The sequence below is a fragment of the Vigna unguiculata genome, chromosome 6 (genome assembly GCF_037176805.1).
Source record: "Vigna unguiculata cultivar grain cowpea cultivar isolate G323 ecotype 2 chromosome 6, ASM3717680v1, whole genome shotgun sequence".
Lineage (NCBI taxonomy): Eukaryota > Viridiplantae > Streptophyta > Magnoliopsida > Fabales > Fabaceae > Vigna > Vigna unguiculata.
In genome coordinates, this window is record NC_140797.1 from 8,357,149 (window position 1) to 8,376,998 (window position 19,850).

The 19,850-nt window shown below is 32.4% G+C and overlaps 1 protein-coding gene and 2 pseudogenes across 5 annotated transcripts; 2 read left to right on the forward strand and 1 right to left on the reverse strand.

Moving 5' to 3' along the window:
- Positions 1–3,437: 3,437 nt before the first annotated feature.
- Positions 3,438–6,470, forward strand: LOC146885472 (uncharacterized; annotated as a pseudogene).
- Positions 6,471–7,402: 932 nt separating this feature from the next.
- LOC146885473 (uncharacterized) lies at positions 7,403–9,189 on the forward strand (annotated as a pseudogene).
- A 1,264-nt stretch (positions 9,190–10,453) lies between these two features.
- On the reverse strand, positions 10,454–15,430 carry LOC146885474 (uncharacterized). 5 transcript variants are annotated; one of them, XM_085674208.1, is made up of 7 exons: positions 15,294–15,430; positions 14,705–14,891; positions 14,209–14,405; positions 13,912–13,992; positions 11,750–11,989; positions 11,213–11,290; positions 10,454–11,122 (listed from the first exon to the last, which is right to left on the reverse strand). In XM_085674208.1, exons 2-7 carry the CDS (start codon positions 14,820–14,822, stop codon positions 10,772–10,774), a joined length of 1,065 nt encoding a protein of 354 aa, XP_085530334.1. In that variant the 5' UTR covers positions 14,823–14,891; positions 15,294–15,430; the 3' UTR covers positions 10,454–10,771. The 5 variants fall into 5 exon arrangements, with proteins under 5 accessions (XP_085530334.1, XP_085530336.1, XP_085530337.1 ...); XM_085674210.1 differs by having other exon boundaries at positions 14,705–14,869; positions 15,294–15,405; XM_085674211.1 differs by having other exon boundaries at positions 14,705–14,856; positions 15,294–15,389.
- Between the last annotated feature and the right edge of the window lie 4,420 nt (positions 15,431–19,850).

Here is a 19,850-nt window from a genome sequence, read left to right on the forward strand (position 1 = left end):
TCCTTTTAACCCAATTACGTTGATTTTTTTCAACATGTGAAATGTGTTTCGTGTTAATATTGGAGTTGTTTACACCGTTTGACACATTCTCGGCTCAATATTTACTGAGAAATGCGTTCGAAACCTAAAAACGAAGTTAACAAAATTGGGTTAAAAGGACTATATTCATTCATTTTTAAAGTTTAGGGACCAAAATTTATCAAAGTTTCGACCAGGGACGAATTCCAATTTTGAGTCAAAGTTCAACGACTAAAAACATAATTAACCCTAAGTATTACCTCCACCTTCCACTATTACCTCCACCTTCCACAATCATGATATCCATGAATCTTTGCAACATCACTCCAAGAAGTTGAATTCTACTTTCAAATCTTAAACTTTGTTGATAACTTCATATATTCTGGGAAGTATTTTGTTATCTTAAAAAAATGAAGGCTAATCTCTTATTGAAAGTCTTCTCCTGATGTAAAATGGATTAAGCATATTGAAAGACTATAACATTTATGGGAACATTATATTATCTTAGAATTTAGTTTTCCTATTATTTTAATAATCTTTCACTATTTTAAGAGATTTTATGTTTAATTAGTATTTATCTATACTTTTATATTTGATCAAAATTTATGCAGGATTTTATTCTCTTTGGACTATGAATAGATTATACCCTTTTGGTGTCTCACGTTATTCAAACTTTTTTCCCATAATTGATTTTTGATATTTTATCTTAGAGCATCTGAAACTTGAGTTGTAAGAACATTTTCCCCGTGAAGGAGCACTTTAAATTTGTTTATTACTTTGTTGTTATATGATTTTCTTATCAGAAGAGGTTTATAGTTTCTGAGTCCAGATATTAACATCTTCTTTGTAGTTACATGTTTATCAGTACAATCTAGGCATGACCAATAATATCCTTTGACCATTAAATTAGACTAACCCAAATCTCACTTCTAAGTTGCTTCAGGATGTTAACTTTTGAAAAAGGATACTTCCGGATTTCAACATCCAATGAAGATGTCAGACTTCCGGATGTCAGTATATATATATATATATATATATATATATATTCTTTTCATTTAAATTTTTTTAAAGTTAAAGTTTAGTTTTTCTTTTAATTTTATATATTTTTTAACACATTATATTAAAACAAATTTAAATTAAATTTTTTAAAAGGAGTCAAAAAAACATAAAAAAATAATTAAAATTCAAAAACATTAAACTTTAAATAAAATTCGAAAAAAAATTAAAAAAATAAAAGATAATATATATATATATATATATATATATATATATATATATATTAATTATAAACATACTTTAAAAATAAATAAAGTTAAGAAATAATATAAATTAAAAAATAATATATATACATATATATATATATATATATATATATTTCAAAAAATAAATAAAATGAAGAAGTAAATTGAATTAGAAGAATAATTAAACCTTAATATTCTGTTTTAGATATTTTTATTTTATTTAAAGTTTAATTTTTTTGACTTTAATTATTTTTTCAGTTTATTATACAATGTATTAAAGAATAAATAAAATTAAAATTAATTAAACATTAAATTTGGAAAAAGTAAAAATTATATATATATATATATATATATATATATATATTTATTCCCGAATGTCTACTTTTGATGTTCACTTTCACTATATATATATAAATAAATAAATATATATATATATATATATATATATATATATATATATATATATATATATATATATATTATTCCCGAATGTTTACTTCTGATGTTCACTTTCACTATATATATATAAATAAATAAATAAATATATATATATATATATATATATATATATATATATATATATATATATATATATATATATATATTTATTTATTTTATATTTGCGGACCGCGGTAAGAGGGGCCATGGCTCCTAAACGTTTTAAATTTATTTTATATTATATATATTTTAATTTATTTTATATTATAGATATTAAAAAATATATTATAATTAAATCAAATATTTTATTTTTTTATAAACATAATAAATAAAATATAAAATTAAACATAATAAAAAATAAAGAATAAAAAGATTTATTAAGATATTTTTTTATTTATTATGATTTGAGTTTCTCATAAATTGTTTTTATATTCCATTCTCATCTGTTTTTTCTTGTTTTTGAAGAGAAAAAGATCTATTATTTCTCCTCCATCCTCTTCCATTTTCGTGGAAGAAAAGAAGAAGATAATTTTTTGGTCTAAATTGATAGTGAAATATTAGTTTAATAATTTATTTAATAATCCTCTTTTATATTAATTGTTTATTTCATGAATATAGAAGAAAACATAATGTACTGTGTGTTTTTTTTGTAATCGAATCTTAATTGTGATTCCATTATATGTCTTGAGTTTCTCACAAATTGTTTTCATATCTCATTCTCAGCTGTTTTCTTTTGTTTTTGAAGAGAAAAAGATCTATCATTTTTGCTCTTATTTCTCCTCTGTTCTCTTCCATAATCGAGGGAGAAAAAAAGAAGGTAATTCTTTGGTCTCAATTGATAGTGAAATACTAGTTTAATAATTTATTTAATGATCCTATTTTATATTAATTTTTTATTTTATGAACATAGAAGAAAAAAATATTATACTATGTGTTTTTTTATAACCAAATTTTAATTGTAGTTCCATTATATGTCTTGATTTTCTCACAAATTGTTTTCACCTATCTTCTTTTATTTCTGAAGAGTAAAAGATCTATTATTTTTGCTCTCATCTCTCAGCAGTTTTCTTCCATTCTCGAAGAAATAAAAAAGAAGGTAATTATCTCTTATCTCACTTGATAGTAAAATATTAGTTTAATCATTTATTTAATCAGCCTCTTGTATATTAATTTTTTATTTTATGAAAATAGAAAAAAATATTGTACTTTGTGTTTTTTATAACTGGATTTTAAGTGTGGTTTGATTATTATTGAATTTTCTTTTGACAATTTTTTAGATATGTGTGATTTCTTTTTTAGTTATTATTATACTAAATTATGTATTTATTTTTATTTTATTAGTGACAATAATTAAATATATAAACTTTTGATGTATTATTTTGGTTCCCCCAACAATTTTCGTCAAGATCCGCCACTATATATATATATATATATATATAATCGTTTTATTATATATTTTTGATATTCTGAATTACGAAATCTTCATCTGATATCGATATTTGGAAGAATCATTTATTAAAAATCAACATTTGTAGATAATTTTGGAGATGAAATTTGTTGAACTGGTTAAATGATTAAAGAATATTTTTGAAATTTAAAAAATATTTTGGGTGCAGAAAAAATATTGAAATTGCAGGAAAAAAAAACAAAACTCTTATGTTGTGTTTGTTTTAAGGAGAGAAACTTTGCGAGGAAAGAAATCAGAATGAATGTGATGTTCGCTTAAGGGTATGTATGCAAATGGCAGAGCGAGTATGTCAGGAATCCATCACATTTGTAATCGCGGGTTATATGCGAAGATTTGGTGGGATTGGGTTAGGGTATTACATATTTACCCTTGTCATCTCTCTCACGTGCCATGCATGGTGTGGGATGGTACGTAAGTCAGTATTTTTTTAGCACTGTTCAGCAGCCATGCATTGTGTAATATTCCTGAAAAAAGCATTAGATTCCTGACGCTTATGACCATACAAAGCTGTTTGAATTTGTTTGACTGAAAAAAAGCCATTAAATACGTATTGAATAAGTTAGATAGGTTGGTAGCTGATATTGGTGGAGTGTATAAGTTATAACAGGGGAGAAGGCTGCCTGGGTTTTTGGTTTTGGTAGAGATATCTGTTTCGTTGTGCTGTCATTTCAGGTGAGTGTGCTGTTTTTTTTTAAATGTTTGTGTGTAAGTTGAGTTTTTAACTGGTGTGTGTGTGTTATTGTTTGATTTGAGTTGTGAAATGGTGAGGAACACATCCAATTTATGCCCCATTTACCACCTCTCCCCTGCAATGCAAACACACTGTCGCTGCAACCATGAGAAGTTGCAACCATGTTGCGGAGAAAACGAGATCCCATGTGTGAAGGATTCGATCCCATTGTGCTGGATCGGATACGCTGGATAGCTGGATCGGATACGTGCTCAGGCTGGATCAGATACGTGCTGAGGCTGGATCGAATACGATTGGGCTGGATCGAATACCATTTGGGTGGATTGGATACGAGTGTGTGGATCGAATACGTTCTGTGGTGGATCGGATATGGTGTGTTTTGAGTCCTTTTCAGATCCGATTTTCCTTTCTTCCGCCATGGCTGCTTGGTTTCCTAATGTTTGATTTTTTTTTTTTGTGTGCAGAAGGTGGTCGAACACAACAGTGCAATGGATTCAAGAGGTGGTCTTGCACGGGTTGAAAGGCTTAGGACATCTTGTAACTGTGGTGGCTGACCTATTGTTCATATTTACTTACAGGTGGTGAATAATTATGGATTGTGTTGAGGCGGGTTTGCGTCTCCTTCTAAGTGGTGGAGGTTAGTTATTTCATGGTCCGGGTTGATTTTGAGTTACAAGTTTCCATAATATGTTTGTTGGTGTAGGTTTGTTGTGGTGTGGTGTGTTCGTGGTTTTGTGTTGTGGTGTTATGCTTGGTACTCGGTGGATCTGAGTTGTGCTGTGTGTTCGTGGAAGTGGTCCAACTGTGAGTGTGACGACCCTTGTACGTGGTTGAGGTATGCTTGTAGTTAGGAGAACAACTTATTTTGTGTGATTTGAAGATTCTAATATGATTCGGTTGGAGTAGGTCTTTGACATTTGTGGAAATTTGTTTGAAGTCTTGAAAGCTAAAACAGAGGTATGTAACATGTTCAAGTGTGGTATTTTTGTTACTTATGAAATGTGTTATTTATGGTATGAAATGTGTTATTTGTATTTTTTTTTGGATAGATTTCATGTTTTATTTATGGATACATAATGGATTGATTGCATGGTTAATTGTAAGTGTTATTATTGAAGGAAATATTTGTATTTTGTTAATGGGAATTTATTGTTAGGGTTTTTTAAAGTAGGATGTTTATAATAGTTCATAATTATATGTATTTTGTGGAGGTAATAGTTTTTACATTTCTTAAAGGTGACATACATGGAAGAAGAATTAGAACTTTCTTATTTGGATGGTGATGATGTAGTTGATGATGTTGTGGGTGTGGACTTCAATATAGTCACACTTTTACACCGGCAATTACAAATTCGCACAGCAATAGCCACAAACAATGTTATGCATTGTTGCACATGCGTTGAATATATTGAATATATATATATATATATATTCAAATCATAGCAATATTGGTAGGGAAGTTTGGCCGAACAAAGATCGTCGAAGACAACAACTTATGTCTTACTTGGTGCATACTAATCGATGTCGTGATATCATTCGTATGGGACCAGAGGCATTCATTAACCTGTGCGAGCGACTACGGGCAACTGGGTTAGGAACAAGTGGCTAAAATTTTTCACATAATTGGCCATAACGTGAAAAATAGAAGTGTCGCATTCTTTTTCCATCGTTCAGGGTCAACTGTTAGCAAACATTTCCACAATGTGTTGGATGCAATTTTGACCTTGGAGTCTGAATTTTTAATTCAGCCATCAAGAAATGAGGTTCATCCTCACTTGGCCAACAATCGTCAATTTTTTCCATACATTAAGGTATAACTCAAATTATTCCAGTCTATGTTTTCAATTTTAACATGTACAATAAGATCCTTATATAACTTTGTTTCGTATATCAAATAGGATTGTTTAGGGGCAATAGATAGAACTCATGTATGCGTAAGGGTCCCAAGGTCTGATGCCGCAAGGTTTCGAGGGAGGAAGGACTGGCTAACTCAAAATGTGTTTGCCACGCGTGATTTCGATATGAAATTCACTTATGTTTTAGCTGGTTGGGAAGGGACAACATCTGATTCAAGAATATTGAAGGATGCTCTAGTTAGAGATGATCTGTTGATCATACCTGAAGGTTAGTGTATTCATTAAGTTTAATTTATTTCTACAATGGTGACACACTAATAAGTCAAATGTCATGATTCGTGTAGGAAAGAGCGATAATGACACCGTTTAGAGGTGTGAGATATCACCTTAAAGAGTTCACACGAAGAGACCCACAAAATCCACGAGAGTTATTTAACCATCGCCATTCATCACTGAGAAATGTTATTGAAAGAACATTTGGTGTGTTGAAGAAAAGATTCCCTATCATTGCAAGTGGAAGTGAACCTCATTATGTTGTGGATACAATGACAGACATTGTTTTAGCTTGCTGCATCCTACACAACTATCTACGTGGGGTGGATAATGATGAAGCCTTAATTGATGAGGTGGATCGAGAGTTGATGGAAGAGCAAATGGAAAGTAACATCTCTAAAGTTCGTGAAGATGATTATAAGATTGGTTGTAACTTTAGGGATGATTTAGTAGAACAAATGTGGCAAGATTATGAAAACTCTTAGATACTGTACTTGGTTGCATTGTTTGAGTATGCCATGTTTAATGAAAAAGTTTATCATTCGTAAAAAATGATTTAATAGTTTATTATAATGTGATGAATTTTGTTCAACTAGGTGAAAACATGAACAGGGGAAAGAGTATTGCGACATAATCAGGTGCCGGGCCGCGAGAATTTATGAAATGGACAGGAGATGGACGAAAAGCTTTTGAATGCTATGATAGAAGAAGCGCGAATGGGAAACAGGGTGGACGACAGCTGGACCTCCCAAGCATATAGCAATATCATTGGAAATCTTCACCAAGCTGGTTTTTTTGGTGTAACAAAAAATCATGTGAAAAATAGACAAAAGGTATTGAAGGAGAAATGGCATGAAGTGCATGACTTGTTTAATTCCCTTAGTGGATTTTCATGGAGTCCAATAAGTAGGCGATTTTAGGCTGAAGACGAGGTTTGGGAAGACCTAATCAAGGTTAATTTCTATACACTTTATATATGAATAAAGTATAAAATTTGATTTATTTGATATAATTTGCTTCAAACTCATTTCAAGCCAAGCTAACTGTAGCAAAATGGAAGGTCATTAGCGTTAGGCATTACGACTTAATGGAGGAGCTATGGGCAGCTGATAGAGCTACAGGTGGGGGAGTTCGAACAGCACGGCAAGCACGTCGCATGCGACACCAATCTCGCGTGGATGTTAACTTGAACAATGAAATGGCCTACATCCCTGATGCACCAACCGTTGATAGTTCTGATGCGTACCCTCCAACCTCACCATCTCATATGGATGAGTATAGTCCTGGCCCAACTAAATTTGTGCCATCTGGGGGGACTTTGAAATCTCGTGGATCAAAGCGCAAGGCCCCCATGGTAGATTTATAAGACTCACAATTTGACAAGTTGAGCACAAAGTTGGATGGTTTCATGGATGTAATGGGGTCAGGGAACTCGCAATTTGAGAAAATGAGCTACATCGCGGAGAGACAATTAATTGCCATTGAAAAGTGCAAGGATATTCTCAGTCAGCAAGTGGGGATGTTGCGTCGCAATGCTACATTCGAATACATCGAAAGTGATATATGGGAGATGCTTGAAGGGATGAATATACAGGATCCTAAGTTTATGGACTAGTGTTATGATTTCTTGTGCACCCACCCTATGGCCGCGAAGATTTAATGGGAATGCTTGGCAATCTTAGGTGGAGTAAGCTCTTGAACATGATGATGGGAGAAAATGACACTTGCGTCTGACACAAGGACTATATCAGTTTGGATTAGGAGTTCATGTTTTTTTGTTATCATTTTGTATATCGTTTATTACGATGTTATGTTTGTTTATGTGTTCATGATGGGTTATCCGTCTAACCTTGTTTTGAAACTTATGGTATGATGTACTACTTCGAACTATAACTATCATGTCATGTCTTTGTATTTCCTATGAACTATGTTTAATGATGTTTTTTGTATTTCCTGTGAACTTCAAATTTGAATTATGTTATTGTTTTGATACTTAATTATAACTATGTTCTTTATCATTATTTGTACTTGAAGTTATTAAACAATGGCGTCCTCATCATCACATACAAGACAAAAAAAGTCGAAAAGAAAAACAGGTTGCAACAGACACTGACCCACCAGCACCAAAAAGGCCATACGTCGGAGATGTTTTAGATCAACGGCGTTTCTTTAGCGACATCCGTCAGATGGAACACTATGCACATGAATTTTATATCAGAAAAATTGTGGAGCCAAAAATTATGAATTATGATTCATTCACTACATCTGGGCTTTATTTCCATCATCATCTTGTTTATCAAGGACTCGTCGACTTTGTGTCTCTAAATCGTCCTTTCTATCTAGATTTGATCAAAGTTTTCTATTCAAACCTAAGGATCTCTAGTAATGGATACCTATTAAGTGAGGTAAACAAAAGAAGAATTAAACTAAAACCTGATGACTGGTTTAATATTTGTCATTTGAAGTATGAGGGTCGAACTGTGAGCTTTACGGATATACCAGAGGACCTCCCTTTTGATCGTGATATGGCATTATCTTTTATGCTGATTCCAGAGATGCAGGGTCAACGTGTGAGATCAGTCGACTCTATGAATGTTAATGACAGACTACTACATTATGTCATAGTGCATATTTTGACACCACGCCTAACTAATTTTGCAAAGTTGTTGCACAGACATTTTCATGTTGTGGTTGCTTAAAAATAACATATCAATTAATTGGCCACATCATATAATGCAACACATGCTTAAGTGCAAGGACAGTGACACTCCTCTTCCATATGGTATATTGATAACCCAAATTATGCAATACTGTGGAGTGAATGTTTCTGCAGATGCAAGAACAACTATTGGGAAGAGACATCATTTTTCCACGAGTTCTTTGAAGAGGTTGAATATCGTTAATGTTGACGGTGTATGGCAACATGATTGTGCCGTTAATGATGATGAAGTGCAAGGTCAACCACAAAATCCTTTGCATGACGAGCACGGTATACAACCTGACCATTCTATTGGTAATCATGAAGAACCTCCCTTCCAGTTACATTCTCATATGCTTAATTGAGTGTGGGATGGTGTGCAAGATTTGCAAGGACGCGTTCACGGAATAGAAGAAAATTTATCCAATTTGACTCTTGATGTCAACAAACAGATGGCAGAAGTTAATTTAAATGTGAACTTAATTCTCCATAAATTAAAGGATTAAGAATGTTCTACTCCATTACATGTATGGTAGCACTCTTTGGTTGTATTTATTTTAAGAACTTTATTTATATTACATGACGTCAAACTTTTTAGTTCCATTTAATTGGATTTATAACATTATTGCAACTAAAACAAAGTCAATTCTACAATATTGGTTGATATTCTTGCAAATTATAAATGAAAAAAAAATGCATTTGAAGATCAATAACAACGTTCATTACACATTATTATGAAAAATTGAAAAATTATATATATATATATATATATATTTTTTTTTTTTTATTAATTTTTTTAGTTTCATTTGTTGTGTTTAAAAAAATTAAGAAATTAATCTACAATACTAATTTAAGTAAGGGCTAAATGGTAATTTGATTATTATTTCTACTAAAACATTTTTTTAATCTATCACATCAATCAAATCTTTTCCAAATTTTCACAAAAATTACTTCTAAATTTATTCACCATCACTTCTAAATCCCTTAAAAAAAAACAACACAAATTTCACTCTTAAATCAACTCAAACCCATTCACTCTCTCTCTCTCGGTCACTCTCCTCAAAGTGAACACACAATTAGTTAAAACACACTAATTAACCTCGGGTCCACTCCCCACACCAAAGATCTTCTCTCTCACCCATCCCTCGTATCAACGCTCAAATACGCGCTCATCTGTCTAAATGAACAACCTAATCACTCGCCTTTCCGTCTATCGGAAAAGCAAATATGTGGAAGTGAACAAAGGTTAAATCATGAGCCTTTTCATTATTTTTGTTGAGTTTGGCTTTTATTACTGTTATTTCAGCATAATACTCAATAGACCCTGCTGCCAAATTTCTGTTGAATACCACTGTCTAAATGTTTTTTTTTTTTTTACTAAAATTAATCAGAAGCTTACAAAGAGAATAAATGTTTCAAAACTTTAAAAGAATGTTCGTATAAATATTTAAAAGTTATCCGCATCTAATGTTCTTACATAAAAAAATCGAAGTCATGTATTTTAAGCAATAGGTTGAAAGTACAAATTATTAATTTTGCTAATATTGAATTTTAACTAAAAACTGAAACTAATTTTAACAAGTCTTCTAATTTGATTCATGTTTTTTTATTCACTTAAACCATGAATCTTAGTTTGAACATCGAGTCCAACATAATGTTACTGTTCTTTCCGTATAAACATTGATGATTATCTCTATAAAAATTCCAAGTGACCGGCATTAGAAATGTGATATCTAACTAATTGATGCCATGCTAAACACAACGCGGCAATTAAAGAAGCACAACACTGCTAAACAATTCTATATCAGTTGAGAAAAATAATCATGCCTCTACCTCAACTGTCAATACGGCTCTAATTTTGATCCCTTTGACACCAGAGACGAATTTACACTGTGTTTGCTAAGAGGATTGGCGTTTCACGCCAGAGGAATAACATAAGATTGCTGATTTAGAAATAGTCACTAAAACTAGCTAACAGCATTTACAACAAAAGTCCATTCAAATATCCTCAAAAGTTCAGCATAAATTACAGCGGTCAGCAGCAAAATGTACAGTGCTTCACCAAGAAGCAGTATAAACCACCATTGTTTATTTCAGACGAGCAGAATTTCGAGTCACTCTTCCGAAACCTGAAATAGCTGCTGAAGATTGTGATGCACCAGGTCCTCCTGTTTCTGCATCATCTGTTTGGCGTCCTCTTCTTCTTTTCCGTGCCAATACATTACCATTCTGGATTTCTTTGTTTTCGTTCAGCTCATCCTGATTACTGCATCCAAATCCATCATCAACAACAACCCCGTTAGCACTTTGCCTCTTTCGATCAGATCTAGTCACCCGTTGACTTTGTCTAGGTTCACTGTCATCTCCCGTCTGCAAGGCCTCCTCCTTCGGTACTGTATGTGGCCAGGAAGTGCCACAACTTGGGCAAACTTTGGCAACCTAATCACGAGTTAGTTATAGCAAGATGATCAAAAGCTTTTCACCTTTCTAGTGTAAAAATGAAATAAGACTAATAATACCAATCAATACCTTGCCCTGCAAGAAAAGTTGCTTCAGGCAATACCGATGAATTCGCACAGTACAATTTTCGTTTTGGCACACCTCTGCCTGTCAGACATTGCCGAATGAATTATCAGACTCAAGCAAAGCAGCAATGTGTTGTAAGTATATTTGGTACTATCAGCATATTTCAACTTCCTTTTCTGTTCTTCTAAAAGAAACAAAATTAGTGACTTTATTGTTTTCGGTTGTCACTGCCTCCACAAACCAGGTAAGTAGACAGTAGGAATTCCTCATAATATTTAGAGAAATTTTAATATATGAACAAGGATTATCGGTGTGCATATAATTTAAGAGGAACCACCCAATTTGTTAAAGATCTTCTAATCAGATCAATAAGTAACCTTTTTTCAAAAATCTACTACAAATTTATGTACGATAAACAAAACAGAACATTTAAATCCCAATAAAAAACGTAAGGAAAGCCTGACAATGATTCAAAGTAATCACAACTATTGATGGGAAAAGAATAACAAAAAAGAGCTGTAACAACGCAACAAGAACAACCTTTATTCCAGCTTCATTGCAAACATGACAGGATGGAACATCATTATTTCGAAACCAACTGCGAAGATCAAGAAATGACTTCAGACCAAGTTTAATAACACCCTCTGTTGTCAAATTAAGCCACTGGTCCTGCACAAGTTCATTCAGGGTTTTCTCCTTTTGAGACAAACTAAAAGTTTTCAAAGTAGATGGCACATCTGACTGGCTTCCTTGAGATTGTGGATCTGTCATAATTGTAACCTGAACATATACCATGAAAATTGTACATTTTATTTTAAATTTGCAATGGATAGAAGAATAAAAACATTTGCATTTTGATCTCCGTTACAACTGTCCCAAAAAATATCCTAAAGCATTCCCATCAAATGGAAGGGGCAAATCTTTGTGCAGAGTATCTTGTTCTCCATGAGTACATGATTTGGTACCCAAAAATAATCACCCTGCAATCCAAAATGTGTATCTTGTTCTCCAAATGTGCATATAAATAGAAACAGATTTTTTTTTTTTGTGGTGGTGGTGGACTGCAAATCAAATAAATAGTAATACACTGGAGTAATATAACTATTACTTTCATTGCACATTAACCAAAAGCCCGAAACAAAAATAGACTTCGAAAGTTTAACCACAATAAAATATTATCATGTTTAGAATTTATTGCAAATTTCTAAAAATGGAGGTAAAACAAGAGCTAGGGTTGGTGGGAAGTGGTAGTGTAGTTAGAACTGATGACAAGCACATCGAAATATGGACATGTTTAGGTTAGATGGTATAACTTATAACAGAATCAGTCATACTTTGACACTGAAGTAATACTATATATATATATATATATATATAATTTATTAGGATGGAAGACTTCTAACAGAATCAACTTGGTCTTATGCCATGGAGACTACATATCTCTATAATAGGCTTTGATAGAAATTTAAAATGTTAACCATAAGATCTGCAGATGGCCTTCAATGATTCAAAAGAAAACCTACGATATGGAACCAAGACCACAAGTCTTGAGGAAAGCTCCAGCCCATAATAGAGTTTGTATTGTGTGAATATGAACTATTAAAGACATGTAAGCAAATTAATGAAGTTGAGCAGAAGATTCTCTTATAAGAGTAGGCTTGCACCATTTTATTTGGCTTCAGAACACCGAACAAGAAGTAGTTCCTCAAAGCATGCATGTTTCAAATGTCATAGTCCTTATTGATGTGAATTTTGAGCAAATTCTAAGCTTATGCACTAAATAGAGTATTTATAATCAAATTGTCTGATAAGATGTCAAGCCACCCACAAAGAACAAAAATTTGAAAAGTCTATTCTAGGAAATATAGGAATTAATTTTAATAATTACTGCAGTTTTAATAGCTCTTATATTAAGACTTAGTTAAAATAAAAATTGCAGGTTTAATGTCTGTGGGGACAATTATGTATTTTTGTTTGTATTTATCAGGTAGTGTTTTGGGATAGTATAATCATGTGTTTAATAGTTTTTCTAGACAAATATTTCTCTACTGATTGCTCCCAATTAAAATTCCTATGTTGTTCTAAGTTACTTACGTACCTATGCATGTGTTTTAGGATCACTTTGAGATGAGAACCCATAAGAACACGTAGGGTAGATAATCTGATAGGTTTCTTGATGCTAGAAACCTGATCACACCCCACACACACACAAACAACACACAGAACACGAGCAAAAACCTTGTAGTATTCCTCTTTGAAAACTGAACACGTCCAGGGAAGACAAATCCCTTCTCATAGGATCAGTTATTGATTCCTGTTTACACCAATTCTTCCAAAAATAAAAGCTAACCCCAACCAAACAGCACCCTCTCTTATTTATAGTCTTCCTAACAGAAGACTCACACCCTTCAACCACCTACTAACAACCTGCCCTCCTAACTAACTAACTCCCTATTTTATTTCTCCTAACATACACTTTTAATGTCCTAACATAATCTCTATGGAGATTCAGAAAAAAATTGTGGAAATTTTGCATGTTTGCATAACTCTTACAAGTAGTTTACTATGATCCTTGAGTTTCAATCTTTTACCATTTTCAATCCTCTTACAATCGTTTAACAACGTTTGGCTAGCAGCCAGGCTGAAACAACATTAATTTTCTTACAATTGGAAATATGCAACCGGGTGAAAAATTTTATAACCTGGCCATCCAAACTAAGATTGAGAGCATGGATGCTGAAGATAACACCTTTTGCAGAGGCATCCTGTACAATTGCTTCAATCTGTTGTTAGCCAAAGAAAGACACAAGATTAGTTGCTTCAGATGTCGAATACCAGGCACGAAAAAATAGTTCCCATTTCAAAGAAACCACACTATGCATCCAATGACACAAACACAATGCCCAAGAGGGAAACACACAGAACCGCAAATACTAAATACTACACATTACACAAATGAACACAGACAGAAAAACACAATCAAGTTGAGCAAAACTTACAATGGCCTTGTAAAAGGCAATTTGCGGAACACTATACTTCGTCCCTAACTTGGAATGTTCGTCAGCAACGGTATTGACCACACCATAATAAACTTGGCCATCATATTGATTTATGCAGGCACGCAACTCAAAATTAGCACAACTAAGCGCCTTGTTGATTTTCAGAATGAAACCATCGAACAGTTGCCGCTCAGTACCTAATAAAAACAACCTCACCCATGTCAAGGTCGCAATAATACCCATCAAGGACACATGAAACACAAACTCCAAGTTCTAATTTAAAAGAAAAGAGTCTGCTACCAGCATTTAAAATCAAACCAAGACAAATTTCACCCTCAGTACTCATGATGCCGCAATTATACTCTACAACCAATCATAATTCAAAACCTAAATCAAGTGTAAACAAACATTTTATAACAGTAAAAAAAAAAAAAGAAACAAAAACTTTACCAAAAGTGAATAAAGCAGCATTTGGGTTGAGAAAACATTTAGAAACCTGGGTTTCTCTTGGTGAGCTGTTCAAACATGGCGTTCATGTCCTTCTCGCAGAGTGGGCCCCGCGACAAAAGAGATTGAATCACGACATGGTGTCTCCAGCTTAAGGCGCTCGACATGGTTCTTTCACACACCCTAATGCAGATTCTGAGACTGGGAAAGTGTGCTGAAAACCACGGTTAGGGTTTCTGAAGAAGGAAAATTGGAAGGTAAAATAAACGATTGCTACTTTATTCCCTAGCATTTACATCAGAATATCAATTCATCGGTAACCTGTGGATTATGTTCCAGAAACAACAATTATAACCAAATATGTAGATTTAGTATAGCAACAATTTATTCTCACATCTGAGTTTTTCACATTTTAGATGAGAAACAATGCACTGAAGAACATAAAGTGATCACAGCATTTTCAAAACAAAACTGGGGCCAGCCTCCACCTAGAACATGCCTTTCCCACATAGAACAACAAATAGACAGGCATAACAAAAAAAAAACTAAAAATCCATGAAAAACAAAAAAGACAACGTCTTGATGAAAACATTAAACCCCCAAATATGGGAAATTCAGAGAGAGCAAAGGGAAGTTACGAGAATTGCTGAGAGTGTTCGTGCTAAGGTGATGTCGGCATAAACTGAAAACTAAACCTTCTCAGAATGGTACAGTTGTTGCTTGATGCTTCTGTGAACTGTAAAAGATAAAGTAACTTCTACATTTTAAAGTCCACTTGTAATTACCATTACTTATTTGATTTAATTAAGTTTTTATTAAGTTAATGACTTATTCACTCAATTCATGTAGTTGGTTGAATTTAATTTCTTTATTATTAAAAATCAATTCGTTAATTCTTAAAAGGATAAATTAGCAATTTAGTACTTAAAAGAATAGATAACATGAATTAGTTATTGAATAATAAAAAAGTCTAATAATTTATGTTTGGCAAAACTATTCTGTCTATTTTAATAACTAATTTATCACTAAATTGAGAACCAACTTGTTAAGTTATAATATTTCAACATAAATGTTAAGCTATAACATTTCACTCTGCATCGTACTAGAGAATTGAATTTCTTAAAAGACAAATCATTAATAGAATAGAAAATTATATAATCTAGATATATTTTACTATAATGAAATCATTATAATGAATTTTTGTGAAATAAAGTAGTGTCCATTTAACAAAAAACATTTTCAATTAAAAACGTTTTCTTACATGACTCATCGAATACTCACTTGTTACCAATCATAGTTCTTTTCGCAATTATCTAAATTCCATTCTTTTCAAATTAATCCAATTTTTCTTGAATCGCTTTCACTCAACTTTCATCTTCCAAAGCTTCATTTACATTTATTTGGTTGGCTATCTTTGAGTTTGAATCTTGTAGTCACTCTTTCATTATTTAGATCTCCTTCATTTGGTTATCTTTATTGGATTGACCCTTTAGTGTTGATGATGTGACCTGCATGTCAAAATCAAGAGAACCATCTTGCTTTAACTATTTTTTATTAAGCTTATGGTTATTAAACCTCACATGGATTGCATCTTCGACAACAAACGTTCTAGAGTTATACACTAGAATAACCCAGTTAGATTCCTTTATCGCTTCTAGAATCAAATAGTTTTTCGTGTTCAGTATGAAAAATTAAATTCCAAAAGGATGAAAATGAGGGTTTTCTGTTTTCTCACAATTTATAGGGAGTCTTGTTTAATAAGGGTTTGATGTAAATTCAATTTTGTAAATAATAGGCTCTGTTAACTACTGCTTATGCACAAAAAGCACGTAAGGGTGAAGTTAACATTTAACATTGTTTAAGCCATTTCTTGTAAAACACAAAGCTTCCTCTCAACATCACCATTTTTTTTTGTGGTGTCCTAAGAGCAGAATAGTTATGGTTGATACCATAGTTTTCAAAAAAGTCTCAAAATTTTTCGTTTTCAACTTCATTCATATGGTCACTTCTAACAAAAAAAAATTGGTAAACCCTTTTCATTTTGAATATTTCTCATAAATTCACAAAAGATTTTGAAGATTCATCCTTGTGGTTCCAAAACACAACTCATGTCCATATGATATAATCATCAACAATTATAAGACCACATCATTTACCACTTAGAGAATCAATTCCTTTTGGTCCAAAATGGTCCAAGTGTATAGCTTAAGAGGACTTTGGGTTGAAATATCATTTTATTTTCCTTCAAAAGAACTCTTAATTTGCTTGCCTTTTACACATGACCCACAAAATAAATTTTTTTTAGAAAAATGCAGATGACTTCGTTAAACTAGAAGGGAAAATTACTTTGTTTTAAAACCTTTTCCGAATAAAACTATTTTCTTTAAATACTTTTCAACTTAGAGAAAACAAAATGCAACTTTCTTTAACTCTAATTGATGCAAGAATTGAGAGAGCAATAAAAAGAGATAAAGAAAGATGAAGAACACACACAAAGTTATACTAGTTCGGATTCTAGCAATCATACATCCAATTCTGAGTGCTTCCCATAAGGTGGAAGAGTCCACAACACCTTGTCATTGATGTCATACTTATTGATCGCGCTTCTCAGAGATGTAGACTATTAAAAAAAGTCTATAAGCTATCAATCATAGAATATAGAATATTGTGTTGCTTTCCTCCACTAGAATATGCCATCTAAAGAGAAGAAATCAAACAAAATGCAAATTTTTATACTAGTTCTCTCTAACCACATGGATTACGTCTAGTCCTCCCTTAAGCATTTAGCTTAAGAGGTTTCGCTAATAAAAGAAATTACAAAACCAAGTACATAAGAGACTTTGGGTTACAAGTACACCAACCACTCCTAATTCTCAAGTGCATAAACCAGTGATGATTAACATTCTTAGTCTCTTCCTAAGATTAAGAACTCTTAAATAGAAAGAAAACACTTTCACAAAGAGTGTAATTTAAGATCACTAGAGAAAACTTCACAATGTAAAGAATTTATAGAATATCTCACAACCCATATAAAAAACACTCTTGATAACTATAAGACCTAGAAAATGTTTGTCGTTGATGTGTTCTCCAACTTCGATTTGATCACTTTATATATAACATTATTGATAAGGACCATTACATCTTGAATAAGTTAATTCTTGATTAAGCATGATCTTCACTACAAACTTTAACACATTCATTTTTAGAGCCTTGGTCGCTTGAAAAGGAAAGATAGGACTTATTTCTTTTAAGAATTATTGCATCGTGTTTGTAAGATCCCAGTCAGATATTACTAGTTTTAAATTAAATAAATAAATAAGAAAATCAAAATTGCATTTATTATAATGACCTTCCCAAAACGCGAGAAAATTAAAACATTTATTAACGAGTTATAATAAACATAAATTAAACTCCAAGTTTACATCTCCAAAAACTATATTGAAATCCGAGTTACATAATGATGGAAATAACTTTAAAATAAAATCCCCATGTTGCTCCTCTCCAATGTTATACCTCACCAACACTACCTGCAACATCATCTGCTCCCGTGTAACAAATTACACGATCATCACCAATCACAAACAAATAGGGTGAGCTAACATATATATATATATATATATATATACATATGTACATGTATATGTATATGTATACATATACATATACATCTACATTTATATGTATATGTATATGTATATGTATACATATACATATACATATACATATACATATACATATACATATGTATATGTATATGTATATATATACATATATATGTATATGTATGTGTGCATAATAAACACATACATATACATATATATATGTATATATATATATACATATACATATACATATGTATATGTATATCTATATGTATACATATACATATACATATAAATGTATATGTATATAAATGTATATTTATATGTATATGTATACATATACATATACATATACATATACATATATATATATATATATATATATATATACACACGCACACACACGAATTACAACTCAAAATTACACACACTCTCATAAGAGAAACTCCATCCTCTTATTCCACAAAGCATGGCCACCACCATGTTTATCCATGTTCTACATCTTTACATGATGACATTAAGATATCCTTTGTTGCCACAAGTTATAACTTGTGGTTTCCACAATCTATAAGCCACAACTCGTAGAAACACATGCAGGAATATCATGCTACGGACCACACTTCGTAACGCCAAGTGGAGTTCCCAATACGAACCAAAATTCATATTCTTGACACAAGACGAACAAATCACTGGCCACAACCTGTGATTGCTAAATCGAGTGGAGACTCTCCATACGAGTCACAACTTGCACACTCACACCGGTACCATCTGTCATTCTGAACCACAACTCAAGGAATACCACGTGTTAACCCTCTATCCCGAGCCACAACTTAAGGGATGCCATTCTGAGCCACAACTCAAGGAATGCTCCAGCAAGGTCCATCCTTTAGGTATTCATCTAAAGCCTTGTAGACAATGTACAACCAAAGGAAACAAGCCACTACCCCTGCATCATCGTCTGGCGCTGCCTAAGTGCAACCAAGCGAAAACCAATTAAATACATCTTGGCGAAAGCCACAAGCCACCACACGCCACGTGCACCTGAAGTCCCTGCCCTTACAAGTATCGTTTGGCGGGATGAACCTCACCACCAGGCGCCAGGTGCCAAGCGTTTTAGTAGCTCTCTGGATTTGGAGCTATTGTAAGAACCGAGAAAATTAAGTAATTAAATAAATAATTATTTAAGAAATGCGAGTAGTGGGAACCTTTGTGGCATTTAATGCTGGGATTTATGACGTAGAACAATACTGGCTCAAGTGGTTGAGAGTACTTGGTTGTGTGAGATGACTTGGGTTCAAGTCTTGTGTATGCCATTTCTGTTATTTTAATTGTTATTATTTTTAATAATAATATGCTTGATCATGATGAGTGATAATATAATCCTGAATGTATAGGAATTATCACAAAACATGAATTGGTTGAACGATTGTGCATTAACGTGCCAATGGTGTGGTTGTGTGTTTGAATCTTGGCTTGTGCGAAATAAGGTTCCTTTTTGACAAAATTATTGTTAATTCAATTAATTAAAGGATTAAAGTGGAAGTTAGATTAGGGTTTTAGAGAAATTATAGAGTGATTGAAAGGTGAGGTTTG

Excerpts from the sequence above, each read along its gene's own strand:
- LOC146885474 (XM_085674208.1), bottom strand. The coding sequence starts at position 14,822 with ATGTCGAGCGCCTTAAGCTGGAGACACCATGTCGTGATTCAATCTCTT. Across the intron at positions 11,990-13,911 it reads ATCTTAGTTTGGATGGCCAG|GTTACAATTATGACAGATCC; the intron begins GTTATAAAATTT and ends GTATATGTTCAG. Across the intron at positions 11,291-11,749 it reads GCAATGAAGCTGGAATAAAG|GCAGAGGTGTGCCAAAACGA; the intron begins GTTGTTCTTGTT and ends AATGTCTGACAG.